This window comes from Scardinius erythrophthalmus (genome assembly GCF_964197995.2).
Source record: "Scardinius erythrophthalmus genome assembly, contig: HAP1_SCAFFOLD_246, whole genome shotgun sequence".
Lineage (NCBI taxonomy): Eukaryota > Metazoa > Chordata > Actinopteri > Cypriniformes > Leuciscidae > Scardinius > Scardinius erythrophthalmus.
In genome coordinates this window covers 31192-51834 of record NW_028296365.1, presented here as the reverse complement: position 1 = coordinate 51834, position 20643 = coordinate 31192, and the positions used below count along the sequence as shown (strand labels likewise).

The 20643-nt window shown below is 34.9% G+C and overlaps 2 protein-coding genes across 3 annotated transcripts in view; both read left to right on the top strand.

Moving 5' to 3' along the window:
• The window catches only part of LOC308686403 (caspase b-like), a 28848-nt gene extending 28205 nt beyond the window's left edge, over nt 1-643 (top strand). For both annotated transcript variants that reach the window (XM_081394827.1, XM_081394826.1), the window contains one exon: nt 88-643. In XM_081394827.1, coding sequence (XP_081250953.1) covers nt 88-198 — 111 coding nt within the window. In that variant the 3' untranslated portion in view covers nt 199-643. The remainder of the gene's footprint in view (nt 1-87) is intronic.
• Nucleotides 644-9794: 9151 nt separating this feature from the next.
• On the top strand, nt 9795-18241 carry LOC308686404 (caspase b-like). Its single transcript, XM_081394828.1, has 8 exons — nt 9795-9882; nt 12347-12629; nt 14157-14299; nt 16363-16539; nt 16654-16906; nt 17035-17118; nt 17348-17457; nt 17599-18241. The coding sequence occupies exons 2-8, from the start codon at nt 12356-12358 to the stop codon at nt 17728-17730; spliced, it is 1173 nt and encodes a 390-aa protein (XP_081250954.1). The 5' UTR covers nt 9795-9882; nt 12347-12355; the 3' UTR covers nt 17731-18241.
• The last annotated feature ends 2402 nt before the right edge of the window (nt 18242-20643 follow it).

Genomic DNA, 20643 nt, shown 5'->3' with positions numbered 1-20643 from the left:
AAATAATCTCTCCCAGTGCTTTGCTCAGCTAAAATACATACAGGAGTTTGCTTTGTCACATTCACTTGTGATCTTTTTTTATTATAGGTCACCTCATGCATGGAGAAAGACACACGATTCATGGGTCTGAAAAAACTAATGCCGTGTATTGACAGGACGTCCCTTCCCAAGAAACTCTACCTGTTCCCTGGACTCTGAGGATGTGCAGTGTAACAAACAGTTTAAGGCAAGCCACCACAGGCTGATAGAACGCAAAGAGGCATTATCTAAATAAATATGCACGAATTAGAATACATTTTCAGACCAGAAATCTCAACATTGGATGAAGTCTGGTTTGAAACTTATTTTGAGAAATGATTTTGAGATTTTTATTGTAACTGAAATCTGGATATAGTTTAATAAAAAAGCAAAATAGAACAAAATCTCAAGACCAGTGAACGAGTTTCTTGCCTTGAATCGAGTTAAAGAGGCATTTTAGGCAAAAATGCATTCCAGATATATACAGGCAGTATTGCATGCAGTTATCACTTATATTAATTTTACTCTCATTTAATGAAATTTGTAATGTACTTTTCCATTTTCATATTACAATATTTACCATTTAACTGCTAAGGAGTTTCCATCCAGAATTGCTCTACTTTCATTAGATAGCTTCTTCTTCTTCTACTTTTTATATAACTTTGATAAAAGTGCAAATTTATCAATAAAGCTTTCCTAATTTGTTACCATGCCTTTGTCTCTTGCCTCCAGCATCTGTGTTTGTAGAAGATTTCACATATGGGAAGAGTCCGACTCATATTAAATATATCAGACTGAATCTGATATCGCTTAATAAAAGGGAAACTAACAAAACTCTCCTGTTGCTCTAAAGCTTTTGTGTAGCGCTCTCAATAACCCTCAGTGCTGACCAAATGTGTTTATAAACTGAGCGCTGCTAAAAGCAATAATGAGTCATAAACAGTTCAGTAGCCTATAGTGTTACGTCCCAGTCGGAGAGTCACATGATATAGACATACATCAAAACGCTACAAAACAATTCGCCTACTTATACTACGCTCTAAATGTCTGTACTCTGTTTGTCAGATAACATAATATTTTTATCAGCTTAAATGATTATTAGTCACTGATTATCAACCCTTTTATCTAACCCTCTCTACTCAACTGTCGGTCATATCCGCCATGTTTGTAGTTTTCTGAACACTTTTTACTCATGTTTGTAGTTCTGAACTGGATCCTCCTCCAAAGCGCAGGGGATTGTGGGTAATATTAGCTGTTATAATGAGCATGGATCCACACTTTAAAAATCCAGTCAACCATCCGGGACTTCTGGCACACTCTGTTCAACATACTACGCTTTGGGACTCACTTATTCTAATCTCACACACTGTTCAGGATGGATAGTGTGGACATTGAGACGCAGGGAGAGATTGTTCTGCTGTACAACTGTGGAGAAACACAAAGAGCTGTGGGATATTGTGGAAAAGAGTAAAGGATCGATTCATTTTCTAAGATCGTTCTGAAATCAGTGATGAACTGCTGTCTTTCAAATAAGAAGTGGTCGACAATTAGAAATTTAAATTTATTCGACATAATATTTAGTAAATAAGAAATAATGTGAAAATATGTATAAGCAAAACTTGTTAAAAAATTGTAAAATAATGTAACTTTTGCAATTTTGTTTTTTTACAAATCTGCAATTGCACTCTTCAGAAGAATTTGTGGAGTTACATATTAATTAGATACTGAAAGATACTGAAATAATGATAAATATAGAGACTGATATAAATGGGTTTGATATAGTTTTGCTGAATGCTAGCAGTAGATGAGAAATTATTTGCCTTTCTATTACACTGTGGTAAATCCTGCCATTCACTCCACACACAGCTCTGGAAAAAAAGATGAAATTCATTTTTGTTGACAAAGGAAGTTGTGTTAAACACAGAGGTGGAAAGTCCAGGGGTCAGAAAGTAAAAGTCCTGCCATATATTTATTCCACCCATGAACTCACACAGCAAACACTCCAGTGTTAAATTAACTCTCCTGTGAGTTTATTTGGCTCCAGACTCAAGAGTGTTAAAGATAATGAGATAATTAAGTGATTGTTTGAGTGATGATTGACCATTATTGAAAACACCTGATGTTAACAAGCAGAATCACTGAAGGAGAAAATCTCTTTTTTAAGTTGCCATTATGGTGATCAGTGTTTGCTTTAGTTGGGCTCTTGACCCTTAAACTAATAACTTTAGATTTTGATTGGTTGTTGTATCTGGGTTATAACTCTCAGATGAACAAAGAGAAACGTTGATCAGGTGGTGTTGGTTATGTTTTAACAATCATAATTTGACCTGAATCACAAAACTTGTTTAGAGAGTTAAGTTTACCTTGTTGATTATAGGTGCCTGCGATTCTAATTTTATGCCATGTTAATCATTTTCAATGTAATCAGAAAGATTTCTTGAAAGTTGTTCTGATCAAAGGACTTTGAAAAATTATATTATTTGGACACACTGACACCAAGAATCAGCCTGTGATTCTCAACAATGGTGACAATAATAAAGCATGTTGCAGTGCATTCTGGGTGCCACCAATCAAAACTCATCCATGGCTCCCATCATGCATTGCGGTTCTTTTTGTCACCATTGTTGAGATTCATACACTGAATCTTGATGTCTGTGTGTGCCTCAAAGAAAGATTGTCTTTTTCTTTATCAGAACAACTTTTAAGAAATAATTTGATTTATATTGAAAAATCTGGAACTTAATCTGTAGAATTACTAGGGCTGGGCGATTTAAATCGCGATATTGTTATGCGCATCTCATCAGTAATGCCGGTTCCATGATTAGTAGTAAATCGCCATCACCTGCTTTCAGATGAAGCGGCATTTACTACAAAGAGCCGTAGTTAACTGACAAGCTGAGCCAAATCACATCAATATCGCGGACGTATCGCCAGCGATATTTAATGCGATATGGCTCAGCTTGTCAGTTAACTGCGGCTCTTTGTATACAGCAAAATCTCCAGTGTTAAATTAACACCCCTGGGAGTGTATGAGTCCACACTCAAGAGTGTTTACGTTAATGAGATAACTAAGTGATTAATTTAGTGATGATTGAGCATTATTGAAGACACCTGATGTTAACAAGTAGAATCGCTGAAGGAGAAAATCGCAAATTGTAAGTTACCATTATTGTGATGGGTAGTTGCTTTAGTTGGGCTCTGACCCTTTCATGTGTACTTTAGATTTTGTTTGGCGGTTGTATCTGAGTTAAAACTGCCAGTTGAACAAAGAAAAAAAAGTGATCTTTGTTGGTTATATTATGACAATCATCATTCACAGGCTGATTATTGATGTCTAAACATTTTGAATTATAAGTAAAGTCCTGATAATCATAGGCTGAAGAATCACAAAACTGCTGCTAACAAGTTAAACCAAACTATCTTATTATGTTTCACTTTTCAGATCACAGTATGATTGTCAAAACATAACCAACACTATAAGATAACATTTTACTTTGTTCATTTATCTTTTATAAATCAATAACAGCAGACAAACAACAGTAAATATTAAAGTAAACATATAATGGTCTAGAGCCCAACTAAAGCAAACACCCATAACCATAATGGTAACTTACAATTTGTGATTTTCTCCTTCAGTGATTCTGCTTGTTAACGTCTTCAATAATGCTCAATCATCACTAAATTAATCACTTAATTATCTCCTCAGCCCTAAATGCCGCTCCATCTGAAAGCAGGTGATGGAGATTTACTACTAAATCAAGGAACCGGCTTTACTGACGAGATGCGCATAACAATATCGCGATTTAAATCGCCCAGCCCTAAGAATTAATGTGATGTTGTAATGACCAATATACATTTAAGTCAGAGATTAGGCTCTAATTGAGTTCAGTGATTCAGATCAAATTATGATTATGTTCAAATATAACCAACACCATCTGATCAACTTTTCTTTTTGTTCATCTGGCTGTAATAACTCAGATCAACAGCCAAACAAAATCTAAAGATAATCATCTGAAGGTCAACTGCCCAACTAAATCGAACACTAATCTCCATAACGGTGTCTAAAATTGTGATTTTTCTCCTTCAGTGATTCTGCTTGTTAACATCAGGTGTCTTCAATAATGCTCAATCATCACTCAAACAATCACTTAATTATCTCATTAACTTTAACACTCTTGAGTCTGGAGCCAAATAAACTCACATGAGAGTTCATTTAACACTGGAGTTTTTGCTGTGGAGTTCATGGGTGGAATAAACATATGGCAGGACTTTTACTTTCTGACCCCTGGAATCTCCACCTCTGGTTAAACATCATTTGCCCTCTACGTAAACGGTTAAAATTTCCGGTTAGTAAAAAAACACTGTTTGGGACCATACGTGATTCACATGTGTGTGTGTAGACCTGCAGGAAGGTGATGTCCTCGTCCTCAATTTCTTCTTTCAGTTCTCTGATTCTGTCACAGCCCAGCGGGCACCTTGATGTCAAAATGACGTCACGAAATAGGTCAAAAATGAAAGTCATATTGACGTCAAAGTTTCTATGTCAATTTGATGTCAAGATTTGACCTAGAGCTGCTGATGTCATTTTGCCAAACAAAAAGGTGAAACGCATGGCCGTACACTTATTACCAACTTCACTTAAAACTAACCAGATTTACTTTATATCATTTCCGGTTTAATGAAATCATATTTTGCATTTTAAAGTCACCATGATGGTGGTTAGCGGTTGCTACATGACATCATCAATAAACAGCCAACATCACCTGATCTCACGGCTTGTTTAGCTACAACTATTATGCTTTATAAACACAAATCTTTAGCAGCTAGAGAAAAGTTTATTTTAAAGAGTCAAGGGTCAAGAGCACAACTAAAGCAAACGCTAACCACCATCATGGTGACTTTAAAATGCAAAATATGATTTCATTAAACCGCAAATTAAATAAAGTAAATCTGGTAATAAGTGTACGGCCATGCGTTTCACCTTTTTGTTTGGCAAAACAAATGTGAACCACGTAGGCTCACTATTGGGCGACGCTGGTCATGTGTGATACGTGGTGACGTGAAACACAGACACGCTACGCTATTACACTACGTAAAAAAAACTAGAGGTCCAGAGAGAAGGAAATGAAAAGTGGAATAAAGTTGTTATTTTTGTTTGTTTTTGCGCACAAAAAGTATTCTCTTCGCTTTATAAACTTAAGATTGAGCCACTGGAGTCACTTGGACTATATTAACGATGTCTTTATAATGCATTTTCTGGGCCAGCAAGTTATAGTGTCCATAAGCCTGTGGAGGAGTGATCCAGCTCTCAGATTTAATCAAAAATATCTTAATTTGTGTTCCGAAGATGACCGAAAGTCTTACGGGGTTGGAACAACATGAGGGTGAGTAATTACTGACAGAATTTTCATTTTTAGGTGAACTAACCCTTTAAGTGTCTTGCACCTTGAGTACATTTTTAATTTATAATTACATAATAAATTATATTTAGACACATTTATAGTGTAGTTGAAATCCCAATGATTGGAACAGTAGTCCCTTTTTCATTAACAACAGAAGACTAATGAGCTTTAAATGACAAGTGTTAAAAGCATATGCATCACTCGGTTCAATATTACAGCTTTTAGTGGTTTAGAGAGAGAAAAGTGTCAATGATGTTTTGTCATGTTTCATTCCCAGTGTAGAGAGAGCGATTGAAAGACTGAGAAATTATACTTTTGCATGTAATGGTATTTATCATTGAGCATTTGCTCAAATATTTCTCATCTGCAGTCCCATACAGAATTGTGATTCGACAGCTAAACCTGATCACTATAGTGATTAACAGAAGTGGCTCATGTCACTGACAAGACAAGTCTTCCAGAGATCTGGAAGTCAGGGGGATTCAGGGGATTTGGTAAATATTAATTTTAATGGTGGAGCCTGAAGATCAGTGAAGTGGATATAAGAGCCGCTGAGGAGCGTTTCCTCGAGAGTTCATTCCCAGACAGAAGCAAAGAAGAAATAGCAGCTCAGCAGCCGTTCCTGAGTGAATTCACCACCATTCATAAATGAAACCTCATACGGCAATTTCAGCTTCACGTTTCCTCTGACTGAACTGATGGAGGCCTACAAGAAGCAGATATGTGAGGACGAGGGTATACGAGACCAAACTTTTCAAGTTGCTCACAGCCCTCGGTGTAATGAGCAGTTTTAAAGATTTCTCAGAGTTTGTTGTGTTGTGTCTGTCTGTGTCTGAGGATCACATGTGCTGATCCAGCCACCTGGGGTCAGAAAGGTATGAGCACTTCGAAACACTGCTTCTAATATTCGAAACCTTTGCGAATCAGTTGTTTTGATCGAGTAATTCAGAGAGAGTTTAAGACTGCCAAAGTGATGTGATTTAAGTAATTGAGCCTGCGTCACTACATAACAGTGTCTGATTGTTACCTGATCTCAGATCAATTTTATATTTGTACCCTTGTGAAAATCAACCATGGTTTTACTACGAATAAAAAAATAAAAAAAAAAATGGTAACCAAAAATTACACAATTTGCTACAAAACCATCGTTTAACTATGGTATTTGTGTGGTTATACACAAAGCAATCGGAGGTGGAGAGTCCAGGGGTCAGAAAGTAAAAGTCCTGCCATATTTTTATTCCACCCATGAACTCACACAGCAAACACTCCAGTGTTAAATGAACTCTCCTGTTTTTTTTTCTGGCTCCAGACTCAAGAGTGTTAAAGTTAATGAGCTAATTAAGTAATTGTTTGAGTGATGATTGAGCATTATTGAAAACACCTGATGTTAACAAGCAGAATTACTGAAGGAGAAAATCTCTTTTTTAAGTTGCCATTATGGTGATCAGTGTTTGCTTTAGTTGGGCTCTTGACCCTTAAACTAATAACTTTAGATTTTGTTTGGCTGTTGTATCTGGGTTATAACTCTCAGATGAACAAAGAGAAACATTGATCAGGTGGTGTTGGTTATGTTTTGAAATAATCATAATTTGACCTGAATCACAAAACTCATTTAGAGAGTTAAGTTTACCTTGTTGATTATAGGTGCCTGTGATTCTAATATTATGCCATGTTAATCATTTTCAATGTAATCAGAAAGATTTCTTGAAAGTTGTTCTGATCAAAAGACTATGAAAAATTATATTACTTGGACACACTGACACCAAGAATCAGCCTGTGATTCTCAACAATGGTGACAATAATAAAGCATGTTGCAGTGCATTCTGGGTGCCACCAATCAAAACTCATCCATGGCTCCCATCATGCATTGCGGTATGAATAAATTATGATCTGAATTGTCTTGTTTTCCTAATTGAATATTCTTTTTGTCACCATTGTTGAGATTCATACACTGAATCTTGATGTCTGTGTGTGCCTTAAAGAAAGATTTTCTTTTTCTTTATCAGAACAACTTTTAAGAAATAATTTGAATTATATTGAAAAATCTGGATTTTAATTTGTAGAATTACTGTGATGTTGTAATGACCAATATACATTTAAGTCAGAGATTAGGCTCTAATTGAGTTTAGTGATTCAGTTCAAATTATGATTACGTTCAAATATAACCAACACCACCTGATCAACTTTTCTTTTTGTTCATCTGGCTGTAATAACTCAGATCAACAGCCAAACAAAGTCTAAAGATAATCATTTGAAGGTCAACTGCCCAACTAAATCGAACACTAATCTCCATAACGGTGTCTAAAATTGTGATTTTTTCTCCTTCAGTGATTCTGCTTGTTAACATCAGGTGTCTTCAATAATGGTCAATCATCACTCAATCAATCACTTAATTATCTCATTAACTTTAACACTCTTGAGTCTGGAGCCAAATAAACTCCCAGGAGAGTTCATTTAACACTGGAGTTTTTGCTGTGTGAGTTCATGGGTGGAATAAACATATGGCAGGACTTTAAATTTCTGACCCCTGGAATCTCCACCTCTGATAAGAACTGTAGACGTCTGACAGAAATAAAGTCAGTCTGGTTAGTAATAAGTGAAGCTGGTAATGCTGTTTGTGGAGTTGTTTAATCCTCCTCTGCTGAGATCTTGAGATATTGAATCTCTTCTTTTTATCTTTAGTTGATTTAATCTAAGGCTGTGACTAAAAGTCTGTTGTAGTTCTTGTGTTTCTCTTTCCTTCAGTGATTCTGCTTGTTAACTGCAGTTCATCATTAATGCTCAATCATCACTCAATTAATCACTTAATTATCTCATTAACTTTAACACCGCTTTAGTGTTACTTTAACACTCTGTAGAGTGGGACCATATTTGCTCTGAGCAGTGTTGATTTAACACTGGGGATTTTGCTGTGTATGCAGATGATCTTGATATCAGAAGGAAGGAAATTTAGTTTAGCCTCTTTTGTTCCTTTCTCTTTTTTTTTTTTTTTTTTTTTTTTTTTTTTAATAATTGTGTTTATTGTCTCCAAAACGTCTTTATGGGCATGTTATAGCGATCTGTGGAAGCTTTTTTTTTTTTTTTTTATTTAAATGTTTTATTTTTTGATTGAACTTTCCAAATTAGAGAATTCAATAGCAACTTCTTGACACATTTCTTTTACACATTTTCACATTGTGTAAGTATAAATTGAAACAACAAACATTAAAACAAATAAAAATAAATTTTCTTTAGGAAAAGTCATATTCATTTGAATGAAGAAAAACAGATGAGACATTTTTTTCTTCATTGCGTCATTTACATACCATTATGAATTTACATACATTTGAATATCCATTCGGATTGGTCAGTCATGAGTGCAACCTTTACACTGGGATTAAAGATAGACTGGAAAACAGTGTGTGAAAGAATACACAAATAACAACAAAATATTAATTTTGTATATTGTTTGCATAGGAGCAACATTAGTGGGCAAATCATTATAAACAACCAACTTTATCAGCTTCAACTTTACTAATTTTCTCAGCCTTCCTCGCCTTATTAGATGAAACACGTGAGAGGATAAGATCGCAATGGATAAGACACATGCCTTTGGTGTGAGAGACCCGGGTTCGAATCCACTGTGAGACACCAATGTGTCCCTGAGCAAGACACTTAACCCCTAGTTGCTCCAGAGGCGTGCGACCTCTGACATATATAGCAATTGTAAGTCGCTTTGGATAAAAGCGTCAGCTAAATGAATAAATGTAAATGTAAATGTAAACGAGAATAGTTGACCAGTTCTGTCATTCATGGTTTCACAAAACCGGTTTAATCTATTTTTAATCTAAACTTTAGTTTCCTGTATATTTGAGCACAGGGTTCCCGGTCACAGCTGAACACACTGTGAATAGTTTTGTGTAATAATTTATATAGTCTATAGGTATATATATATTTTATAATATGCATATACATTACGTAAAAATATATTATCTTTATCTTGTCCATAATTTACATGTTCACATTTTATAACATGGTATTATTGCAGTTGTCACAGTAATATAGGCTAAGTATTGTTTTTAATTATTTTTAAAATAGAGATAAAGTAGCTTAGACATTTATATAAAAATCTATAGTTTTCGGCCAGATTTGGCAGGTGTACACTAGTGTGATTTTAAAAACGAGGTATGTTAGAGTGAAAGCAACTGCATGAATAAGCTCAGAACACAAATAAGGAGATTATGTATTTTTTTCTTATACATTTCCTTCTGTCCTTCGATCAAACGTGATGAGGATCATCTCAAATCGTTTTACACTGGTAGGCTACTCGAGTGCTTTTATTGCTTGGTGGTTTGCGCGCTCAGATGAGGGACGGACAGGGGCAAAGAGAAAGTGAAACCCCAAAACTGTAAAGCTCAAAGACAGAGACACGAAACTCTCAAACTAAAGCACAACGACGGACGAAACCCCAATCACCAGAGACGTGAGTAGAGCATCCTATAATTCACCAATTTAAATACCTGCTATTAGTTTATAGATTTTTTTTTTTTTTGCCACGAAGCCACTAAAAGGACACGGTGAATAAAAAATATGTGAGCTGGAACGTGGGAGGAAATTCGGATAATTGCGTTCCTCGCAAATGTTTTGCGTTCCCCCGACAAATTGCTTTCTCTCGCAAAGAAAACAAAAGTTTTGCGAGTAAAGTAATGCAACAGTTTTTTTGTTTTTTGTTTTTTGTTTTTTTGTTTTTTTGCGGAAAGAATACAAAATAATTGCCGAATAATTTTCCACCACCATGCCCAAATGGCCTTAGGGTTTCCGTATGTAACATACTTCCGTATTGTGGCAGTGTACACGTTTGTACCTAATTTAGAAGAACCTTTTTAAAGGAGACCGTCGGTCCCAGACTCCCAGTGTCAGTTTTTGTACATTTTTTTTCTGAGAGAGAATGTTCTGACGAACAAAATCCTGTAGGCTAGTTTATTAGAAGTAACTTATAGTGCAAGTCTGCAACAGTTAGTCAGTAAATCCTATTTATAAATGCGTTCTACTGTCGCAATATTTGAAACATTCGTCCTCATTAATAGGCTAATCAAAAGACTGGGTGTTGCTATATTTTGTGCCGTACGTATCATTGTTTCTGCGCGAGCACGGGGGTCGTTTTGCTTTGATCAAAGTTCACACATGTTATTACTCAGTTTTTTGTTTCAGAGCAAATCAATCACAGTAAATCGAATCATGTCTCAAGTTCTCGCAGTTGTGGCCAATTATTGTATGAATTTTAAAACAAATATAATTTGCTATATCATATCAAATATCATGTCATTTGCTTGAATAAAATAGACATTATTTAAATGAAATTGCGCAATATTCGACTGGCTTTGTAGAGTGAAAGTAAGACGGAAGAAAACGCAACGATGTAACGTGTAGGCCTACTTTTCTTAAATAAAATTGTAAAAACGTTTTTCTTCGCAAAAATTTCATTTTATATAAGAGTATCTACAAGTATTGTGCAATTTTCACTTGAGTAAAGCACACATCCTCCAAAATAATTATAATCGAGTAAAAAATATTTTAGCATATTTAAATATGATTTTTAAATAGTATTTTTGCTAGAAAAAAAGTATTTATTTTGATATTATCTTCTTTTTTTATATGAAGAAAGAAATTTTCCTCCTTGATGTAATACACTCAAAAATGAATTAATTGCTCTTAACTTATTTAAAGACATTTTTACTCGCAGTGTATTTTAGAGTTTATTCTAAATAAATTAATTTAATTGCATTGACAGCGTTGCTCATCATTATGCACATGTATATAATGAGACACTAAGTAAAGACAGGTGTCAGTATTGAGCTTCATAAATTAATGTTGATTTTCCTAAAAATGTTTTTGTTTGAACTCACTATTATTGTGATCAGTGTTTCTAGCGGCTCCCTTGCAGTGATGCAATAAGAAATCACGACATAGTGATGGTGTGGTCACACACACTGATTTTAAGCATGAAAAATAAAAACAATAAAATACTTGCATTTATGCTCTCCCACTTTTTTCTTTATACACTCAGATCGTTTTTTTATAATTAATGAATTCCTTTTAAATAAAAATACCCGATTTTAGACATCAGTGAATCAGTCTATATCATGATTATTATAAATCCATCAACAGGTAACCATCATCACCTGATCTCATTTCACTTTAGCTTTCTTTGCTGCTGAAAATGTGTTTAACAAACACACTGTCACAACAGCCAATAAAGACAAAAGATATAATAAGAGTTAAGAGCCCAACTAATGGAAACACTAATCATCATTATGGTGACTTCAAACGAAACACATTAGAGTTAAACCTCTGTTAATTCTCAATAAAAACTTCGGTAGACGTCTGACGGAAACAAAGTCAGTCAGCCAGATGTGGGACGCCACGTCACAATGTTGCTATGTGGGAGCTGTTCGTGTGTGCAGTATTGGCACAGGTTTTGCTCCTAACATTTGAAGTGGATCAAAAAAGTTAGTCAAAGTTGTCCTAAGACAAGAACGGGTACTGTTCAAAATTCATGTATAACTTTGATTAAAAGGTTTTGATTCACTTAAAATGTTGTGCACATTAGGTAAAAAAAAAGTCTCTATTAAAACCAATAATCTGATAAAAACTGTATTTATGATTCTTGTGACATGCATGAGAGAGAGAGAAACACATTTAGGCCTATTGCAGTTACTGAACACTAAAGGGCGTTCACTTCGTCAAATCATTTATCAATGCACTTATGAGGTTTGACAGTCAAACAATTATCCTCCAATCAGGTTTTTCGGGGGTTTTAGCTGAGCAATATTATCTTTATATTGAATGCTATACATTTTGAAAGCAATCGTATAAACTTCTTTAAGAGCAAAATGAGTGTACAATGATCTCAGATCTGTACTTTTAACTTTTCCTTTTTCTCCCAGTGACACAAAATGTCCACTACTGAAATAAAATTACTCTTGGTTAAGCAACTTGAGGAGCTTGTGGTAAAAGAGCTAAATAAATTCATCTGGTGCCTTTCGACTCCTCCTACAAAAGACATAAAGCCTATTCCTAAATCAAGGCTTCAGAATGCTGATCCTCAGGATGTCGTGGATTGCATGGTATCGCAGTATTGTGCTAATGCTGGCAATATTGCAGTACAAGTGCTGCGACACATGGACAAAAATGATCTCGCAAGAGAACTTGAGGGAGAACTTCAGAAAGGTAAAGAAAAACAATTTATACTAGTTTAAGATTGAATAGAAGTAATCATTATGAAAAAATAAAGAGATATACATTAAATGGTACAGTTATGTTACATTTTTGCATATACAAATGTGTGTTTATTATAAATAATACAATAAAATAGATAATCATGTGAATATTGTGTAAATGTTCAAATGTTATAGATCATTGCAATAGATCAAACAGAAAATTAGGTTGAAAATAAGGGTGTGATTCTATAGACGGGTTTCGTGTATACAAACAATACTCAATGCGCGCGCATTCAGGGGGCAAAACCGCTAACCGTTTTGCATGTACCTCACATGAGGTAACTGTCATTTATGTGGAGAAAAGAAGTGGATGCAAATCTCTGCATTGCCTACAGCATCTGTTCTGCCGAATTATGCATCACCATTAATGAACCCCACAAAAAAATATTATATCGTTTTTAAACAGTACTTGGAGGTGCATGCAAGTCTTGGCATGTACTGTTATGCAGAACTCAGCAATTAACGCAGATTTCGCAATCATATGGCCCGATATATACACTTATTTAAATTGACTGTTTTCTATTGTATAAATATATTTAAAAATGTAAGTTATTCCTGTGATCAAAGCTGGATTTTGAGCATGATTACTCCAGTCTTCAGTGTCACATGATCCTTCAGAAATCACTCTAATATGGTCATTTGATAAAACATTCATTGACCATCCATTCATCACGTTTTCAGATTCTTTGATGATTAGAAATTTATTTGAAATCTTTTGTAACATTATAAATGTCTTTACTGTTACTTTTGATCAATTTAATTCATCCTTGATGAATAAAAGTATTGATTTCTTACATTTTAAATCCATCTTTTTGGCAGTTAGTGCAGTTCACAAGTGTCATCTCTTGTTTCTGCTAAATGCTGTAAAGAGAGCTGCTTTCTGCCTCATAGTTGCGCGCGCATCTCTGTGATGCACAGAAACCCGTCTATGTCATAATATTGTCAGTAATATAGTGAAAAGTAACACTTTACAATAAGGTTCATTAGTTAACACTAACTATCTTATCATAAATTAAGAATGAACAATACTTCCTTGAACATTTATTAATCGTTAATATTAATTTAAACATTTACTAATATGTTATTAAAATCAAAGGTCGTATTTGTTAACATTAGTTAATGCTCTGTGAACAAACAATTAACAGCTGTATTTTTATGAAGTAACATTAACAAAGAATAATAAATTCTGTAACAAATGTATTACTCATATCATGGTTAGTTCATGTTATTTAATACATTAACTAATGTGAACTAATGAACAAGATTGTAAAGTGTTACCAATGCAGTATTAAATATGTATTCAAGATGGGTTGATATTTACGTAAAGTAACAAAAAAAAAAAAAAAAAGTTTATGACCTGAAAACAAGGACCTTGAAATAATGCTGTAGACTTTCATTCATAAACAGCTGTAGCTGCAGACAGATGTAGAGAATGTTCTTCAGGCTGTTGATGTGATGTGTGTTTTCCTGACTTCAGTTCAGCAGCCTGAGCAAGTGGATGGAAGAAATGCTTCAGTGTCTGTGGAGGATCAGCCCATCCAGTCCGACTGGAGTAGACCAGACATTACTCAAAGCAGCCAAGAGTTTAAGAGAACCACTCTCAGAGACAAAAAAGATGATGCAAGTATTTCTGTTTCAGTACTTTTGTGAAAACAGTGCATTCAGAGATTGCTAGTCCAGCTTTTGTAGGGCCGCTGTCCTGCAGAGTTTAAAGGTCCCATTCCATGGATTATTTTTATTATTTTATAATGTTTCCAGGGGTGCCCTTATAATGTTAGTATGTTTTTTAGATCAAAAATTGTTATAATTTAGAAATAAAAGGCATATTTCCTAGCCTGATTTCATTCCCTGGTTTGAACACTCTGTTTGAAGGGGCGTGTCTGCTGTGAGACTTCAGTGTAAACGCCCTCTGCTGTGATTGGCTGACATGCTTGCATATGAAATATCTGGCATTACATGTGGAACTATCTGGAAAACTTTTACTATTACAGCTATTATACGTTTTTACTATTACAGCTATCGGGATTAACGAATCGTGAGAAGTTTTTTAAGTATTTAGATCTATTCCCATCACATAAAAGTTTGCAGTGATGAGCACTGAGCAGATGACAGTCTGTTGATCGCGTGAAAGATCTTATCATTGCAACGCAGTTTCTGCACTATCACTAATGATTTCACCAATGCAAACATGAGGCATATAAATACAGTAAGAGCTTCGTTGTGCAGTGTAACAGCGTCATTGATTTCATAACGAGTTTTGGCAAGTGTCCAGATAAACTCGCGCTGTGTGATTGATAGCTTGGGCGATTGGAAAGGGATTGTTCTTTGATCGCTTTCTGTATATTAATCACAGTTTAAGTAAGATTATTTTCATCCTACTAAGAGAAACGAACGATGTGAAGAGTGATCGCTACTTCCATATTAAATCACTACTTACCGCTTGCTGGAATATAGTTGAAATAGTCCCCTTCGTCAGTATGAAACGCTGAGAGAAGTCTGCTTGATATTATTCCAGGTTAGAAAAACAGTCCGTGGTGAAATGGACAGAGCAAACTAACAACTTCGAATTAAACTTTTGCGGTATCCGATTATAGATAAACATCAACCACGTCTGTTGACATTTCGCCATCAATACGCCTGTGTTCCTGTGGGCGGAGGTTACGGTACTAGTGACATCATTAAAGCAGGATGTAGAGGGGTGTAGTCCAATCCAGCCGTTTTTTGTAGTCAACTTCTGTTAAATAAAATATCTCGCTTGGCATTGAACTTTGAGCTTTATAATTTTACAGATATTATTTATACTCTAACAACAACATTACACACTAACTAAAGTTTGAAACATGGGATCACGTAGAACGGGACCTTTAAGTCCATCCAGCAGCTGAAGCAGAAAGAGTTCAGGATTAATGAGGATCTCAGGCAGGAACTGTCACAATAGCAGTGAATAAAGTCCACAGAAGAAGGTCAGATGAAGATTAATTCAAAATAAAAGTATTGAATCAAACAAACTCATCATCCACAGGTAACGTAACAGTGTGTTCTAGTACAAACTCCAAACACAAATTATAACCAACAACTAGAGAAATGAGGAACTTATATAGATAATGAACTAAAATGACTAGCAGGTGCGACGATTAAATGAGTTACCATAGCAACAAATGAAAGAGAGAAACATGAACAAAGAACACAGGAAATGATGAAATTCAAACTATAAGTCCATGATAGTGAAATTAACAAAGACTGAATGTCTCTGAGAGGATCTGAACGCTGATGGACTGTGGCCCTCCAGATGCTGGACTGATTAATCTTGTTTTAATACCAGAGATATGTCGAATATCAGTTAATAGCCATCGCTAATTTGTTGCCGGAATATTGAGTTTTCAAGCTTATGATATATTATGAAAAATTACATTGTTAAACATACTCTATTCATTTATTATAGCCATTGCTTTATGTAATATTATTTTTCTTTCATGATATCTACAAACAAGACGGGAAAACATTAATTTATGGTCTATAAATCTAAATCACTTTTTATGATTTCTTTTATATTATTATGATTTTTTTATTATTAAATGATATATCATATTCACACAATACATTTATAATTACTCCTTATTTAGTTTCAGTTCAGGTGACTCTATTAGTGTTATAAAGCTGCTAATACTGATGTTTTCTCACAGGTTTATATCCCAAAGGACAAGTCTCAGAGGAAACGTTTAGCTCTGCTGATCACCAACATACGGTTCAAGCACTCAGAGAACAACAGGCGAGGAGCAGCGAGAGACGAGGAGAACATGAAGTGGCTGCTGGAGGCTCTGGATTACAGAGTTGAGAAACACACAAATCTAACTGGGCAAGTGCGTATAGAGCTAGTGGACTTCTGATGTGGATATAGAAATGTGAACAAATATTTTACAATGCATTATATACTCTGCATTTCTGTAAAAAAAAAAAAAAGTTTTTATTGACAGGAAATATCTGATAAAGTCAGGGACTTCGCTGCACGTCCTGAACATGAAGACTCGGACAGCACCTTTGTGGTTCTGATGTCTCACGGGAAGAGAATCCAAAATAAAGATGCCATTTTAGGTGTCAACTATGATGAGGAGAAAAACCCCAATGATTTCTTCTTTGTTGACGACATCTTCTCCAGTCTGAACTCAGAGAAATGTCCTGCTCTGATTGATAAACCAAAGGTTATTCTGATTCAAGCCTGCAGAGGAAGTACGACATTACTGATACAACTCAACTCCTCTTGTCATATTTCTGTAACTCTTTTTACTCTGTATTTATCTTTTTCCTGTATTTACAGTAATATTATCATCCATATCATTAACCGTTTCTCTGTCCAGAACACACAGGAGGTGTGGAAATAGAGTCAGACTCCATTGAGCACAGAGAGAAAGACTTCATCTGTTTTAAGTCCTGCCTCCCTGGTAAGTAAAACACTGATTTCTGATGCATGATTGATTTAGATCACACAACACACTGTTCATTTGCTTCATATTCAGAAATAATTCATGTTGATTCACACACTTTAAAGAAGGTGAACTGATGAAAGCACATGAAACAGTCTGTTGATGTTGGCCAGTGTTTCCCCAATAATGAGAAAAGTTTGGGTTGCTTTGTGAAGTTCTTCAACCTACCAATGGTTTTTCTCCACAGGTATCTATTCATACAGGAATCCTGTCGAAGGAAGTTTTTTTATCATGTATATCGTGGATGTGTTCTGTAAATGGGCTCATGTTGATCACATTATGGAGTTGTTCAGGAAGGTAAATGTTGAAAATCCCATTTCAATTGGTTTGCTTTATTTCAGCTCAAAAGCAAAATAATCTCTTCCAGTGCTTTGCTCAGGTAAAATACATACAGGAGTTTGCTTCTTGTCACATATAAATTTGATCTTTTTATTATAGGTCACCTTACGCATGGAGAAAGACCCACAATTCAAGGATTTCGAGTATAAAAAGGGTGAATTTGCAAAACTATTGCCGTGTTTTGACAGGACGCCCTATTCCAAGAAACTCTACCTGTTCCCTGGACTCTGAGGATGTGCAGTGTAACATCAGTTTAAGGCAAGACACCACAGGCTGATAGAATGCAAAGAGGCATTATCTAAATAAATATGCACGCATTTGAACACATTTTGAGACCAGAAATCTCAACATTGGATAAAGTCTGGTTCGAAACTTATTTTGAGAAATGATTTTGAGATTTTTATTGTAACTGAAATCTGGATATAATAAAACAGCAAAATAGAACAAAATCTCAAGACCAGGGAACAAGTGTCTTGCCTTGAATTGAGTTAAAGAGGCATTATATGCAAAAATGCATTCCAGATATATACAGGCAGTATATTGCATGCAATTATCACTTATATTCATTTACTGTCTTTTAATGAAATTTGTAATGTACTTTTCCATTTTCATATTACAATATCTACCAATTAACTGCTAAGAGTACTTGCTCTACTTCTTTCATAGCTCCTTCTTCTTCTACTTTTGATATAACTTTGATAAAAGTGCAAATTAATCAATAAAGCTTTTCTAATTTGTCACCATGCCTTTGTCTCTTGCCTCCAGCATCTGTGTTTGTAGAAGATTTCACATATACATACATAAGCATGTGACTCATATTAAATATATCAGACTGAATCTGATATCGCTGAATAAAAGGGAAACTAACAAAACTCTCCTGTTGCTCTAAAGCTTTTGTGTAGCGCTCTCAAAACTCTCATTGCTGACCAAATGTGTTTATAAAACAAAATTTTATAAACAAAAAATATAAAAAGGTATTGTAAAATATCAAAGTACAAACTAAGAATTATAGTTTTAATAATTTAATTATAAGATAATAGTGTTTAACACAGTGAGCCAAAAATGACTTTACAACAAAACACACCAGTTGAGTTGCAGAATATAATCTATATTGATATTATTTCACGGCGCTATGAAATGCCTGACTCTGATTGGTCAGTTGGGATATTCTGATGTCAGTTATTCCTCAGCAATGAATTGAAAAGTGGATGAAGAATAGACAACCACGGACCATTGACTGAACGTCTGATGCGTATGACACACAAACGAAGTCATCATCTGATTGAATACTACATGATATCCGGGAAAAACAAATACCAATGTAAACAACTAATGGGAAAACCGAGCGCTGCTAAAAGCAATAATGAGTCATAAACAGTTCAGTAGCCTATAGTGTTACGGCCCAGTCAGAGAGTCACATGATAGACATACATCAAAACGCTACACAACAATTCGCCTACTTCGCTCTAAACGTATGTACTCTTTTTGTCGGATAACATAATATTTTTTATCAGCTTAAATATTGATTATTAGTCACTGATTATCAACTCTTTTATCTAACCCGCTCTACTCAACTGTTGGTCGCGCATATCCGCCATGTTTGTAGTTTTCTCATGTTTGTAGTTCTGAACTGGATCCTCCTCCAAAGCGCAGGGGGTTGTGGGTAATATTAGCTGTTATAATGAGCACTAGGGCTGTAGTCAACCAAAGAAATGCTTAGTCGACCAAAGTCCTGTCCTGCACAACGATTAGTCGACCAAAAAAATAAAAATAAATAAAGACGCGATGTTTTGCATTTTGATTGAACATTTATTAAACAATTGTCATAGACTAGAGCATTTATAAAACAACAACGAAAAAAGTTTTTTTTTTTTTTTTTTTTTTTTTGACACCTGGGATCCCCCGCGAAACGGTTCTCATTCGTTCTTGAATAAGGCCAGCGACACACTGGCTGCTGGCGTGAGAGTCTCAGCTGCGTTGGGTGTCTGTTTTTATTTCGGCTCCCATGTTAATAGGTTGGAGTTTGCACACTGCCTGCATGAGACACGCGTCTCAGGTGCGGCTCGAGCCACGCGGAAAACGCGTGCATGCTAGAAATAGAACCGACGCCTGAGTGTTCCAGCAATGGGAGTGTTCTCTAGCTAGAGCGCAGAACAGCGGAGTTTGTATAGGGACCGAAGCGCATGTCTGAGCTTGTATTTCTGCTGTTGCTTTGACATTGTGGAAAATAGAATAATAGAAACAAAATGTATTAGACTTTTTACCCGTTATTATCAATCTAAATTAATCTTGTTTTTAATTTAGGCTAACTTAATTTCGTTTTTCTTTATCAGGCTTGTGCAAAATTCAGAATTTGAGAATTGGCCTCCATTCAATTCATGAATTTGAATTTGAATTGAATTTACTCCGCCCCACAGGACATTGAATTGAATTTGAATTGGAATGACAGGAAGTGGAATTAAATTCATGGCAATTCAAAGAAATTCCACTCAGTCACACAACAGAAAGAATGTGTTGAGTCTCACATGCATTCAGTGTTAGGAAGGTTATTTTGGAAATGTTTTTGCTTATTACTGTTATTAGTTACCCATTATAAATGTGGTTTGGATTACTTTATTTGGATAACTTTATCAATGCAAAGCAATTTCGTTTTAAGTTGATTAGTAATTGAATTAAACATTTTACCTCAGTAATACAACTAAATACAATTACATTAATTTTGTAATTTATTAACAGAAATTTCATTTCACGTAACTATTTACTCCTCAAAAAAAATTTCCTCAAAAATACATTTTGTTCTAAAATAGATATTGATCAAATTCTTGAAATAAATTACCCCCTCAATGTTGTTTAATTCGTTTTTTTTTTTTTTTTACATTGCTTTTAACATTCATCGCTGGGGGAAAACATATCCTTTTAATGTAATCTGTACAAGTAGTTCAAACTAATATCATTTATAATGCAATCATATCTGACGTAAAGCTTCATTGTTAAACACTTCACTTAAAATATGTATATGAATTTCTTTGAATTTTTATTGAATTGCAATTCTGCTTCCTTTAATTCAAATTCGAATTGTAATTCTAGATCCTGTTTTTGACATCAATTCAAATTCAATTCAAATTCAAGAATTGAATTGGAATT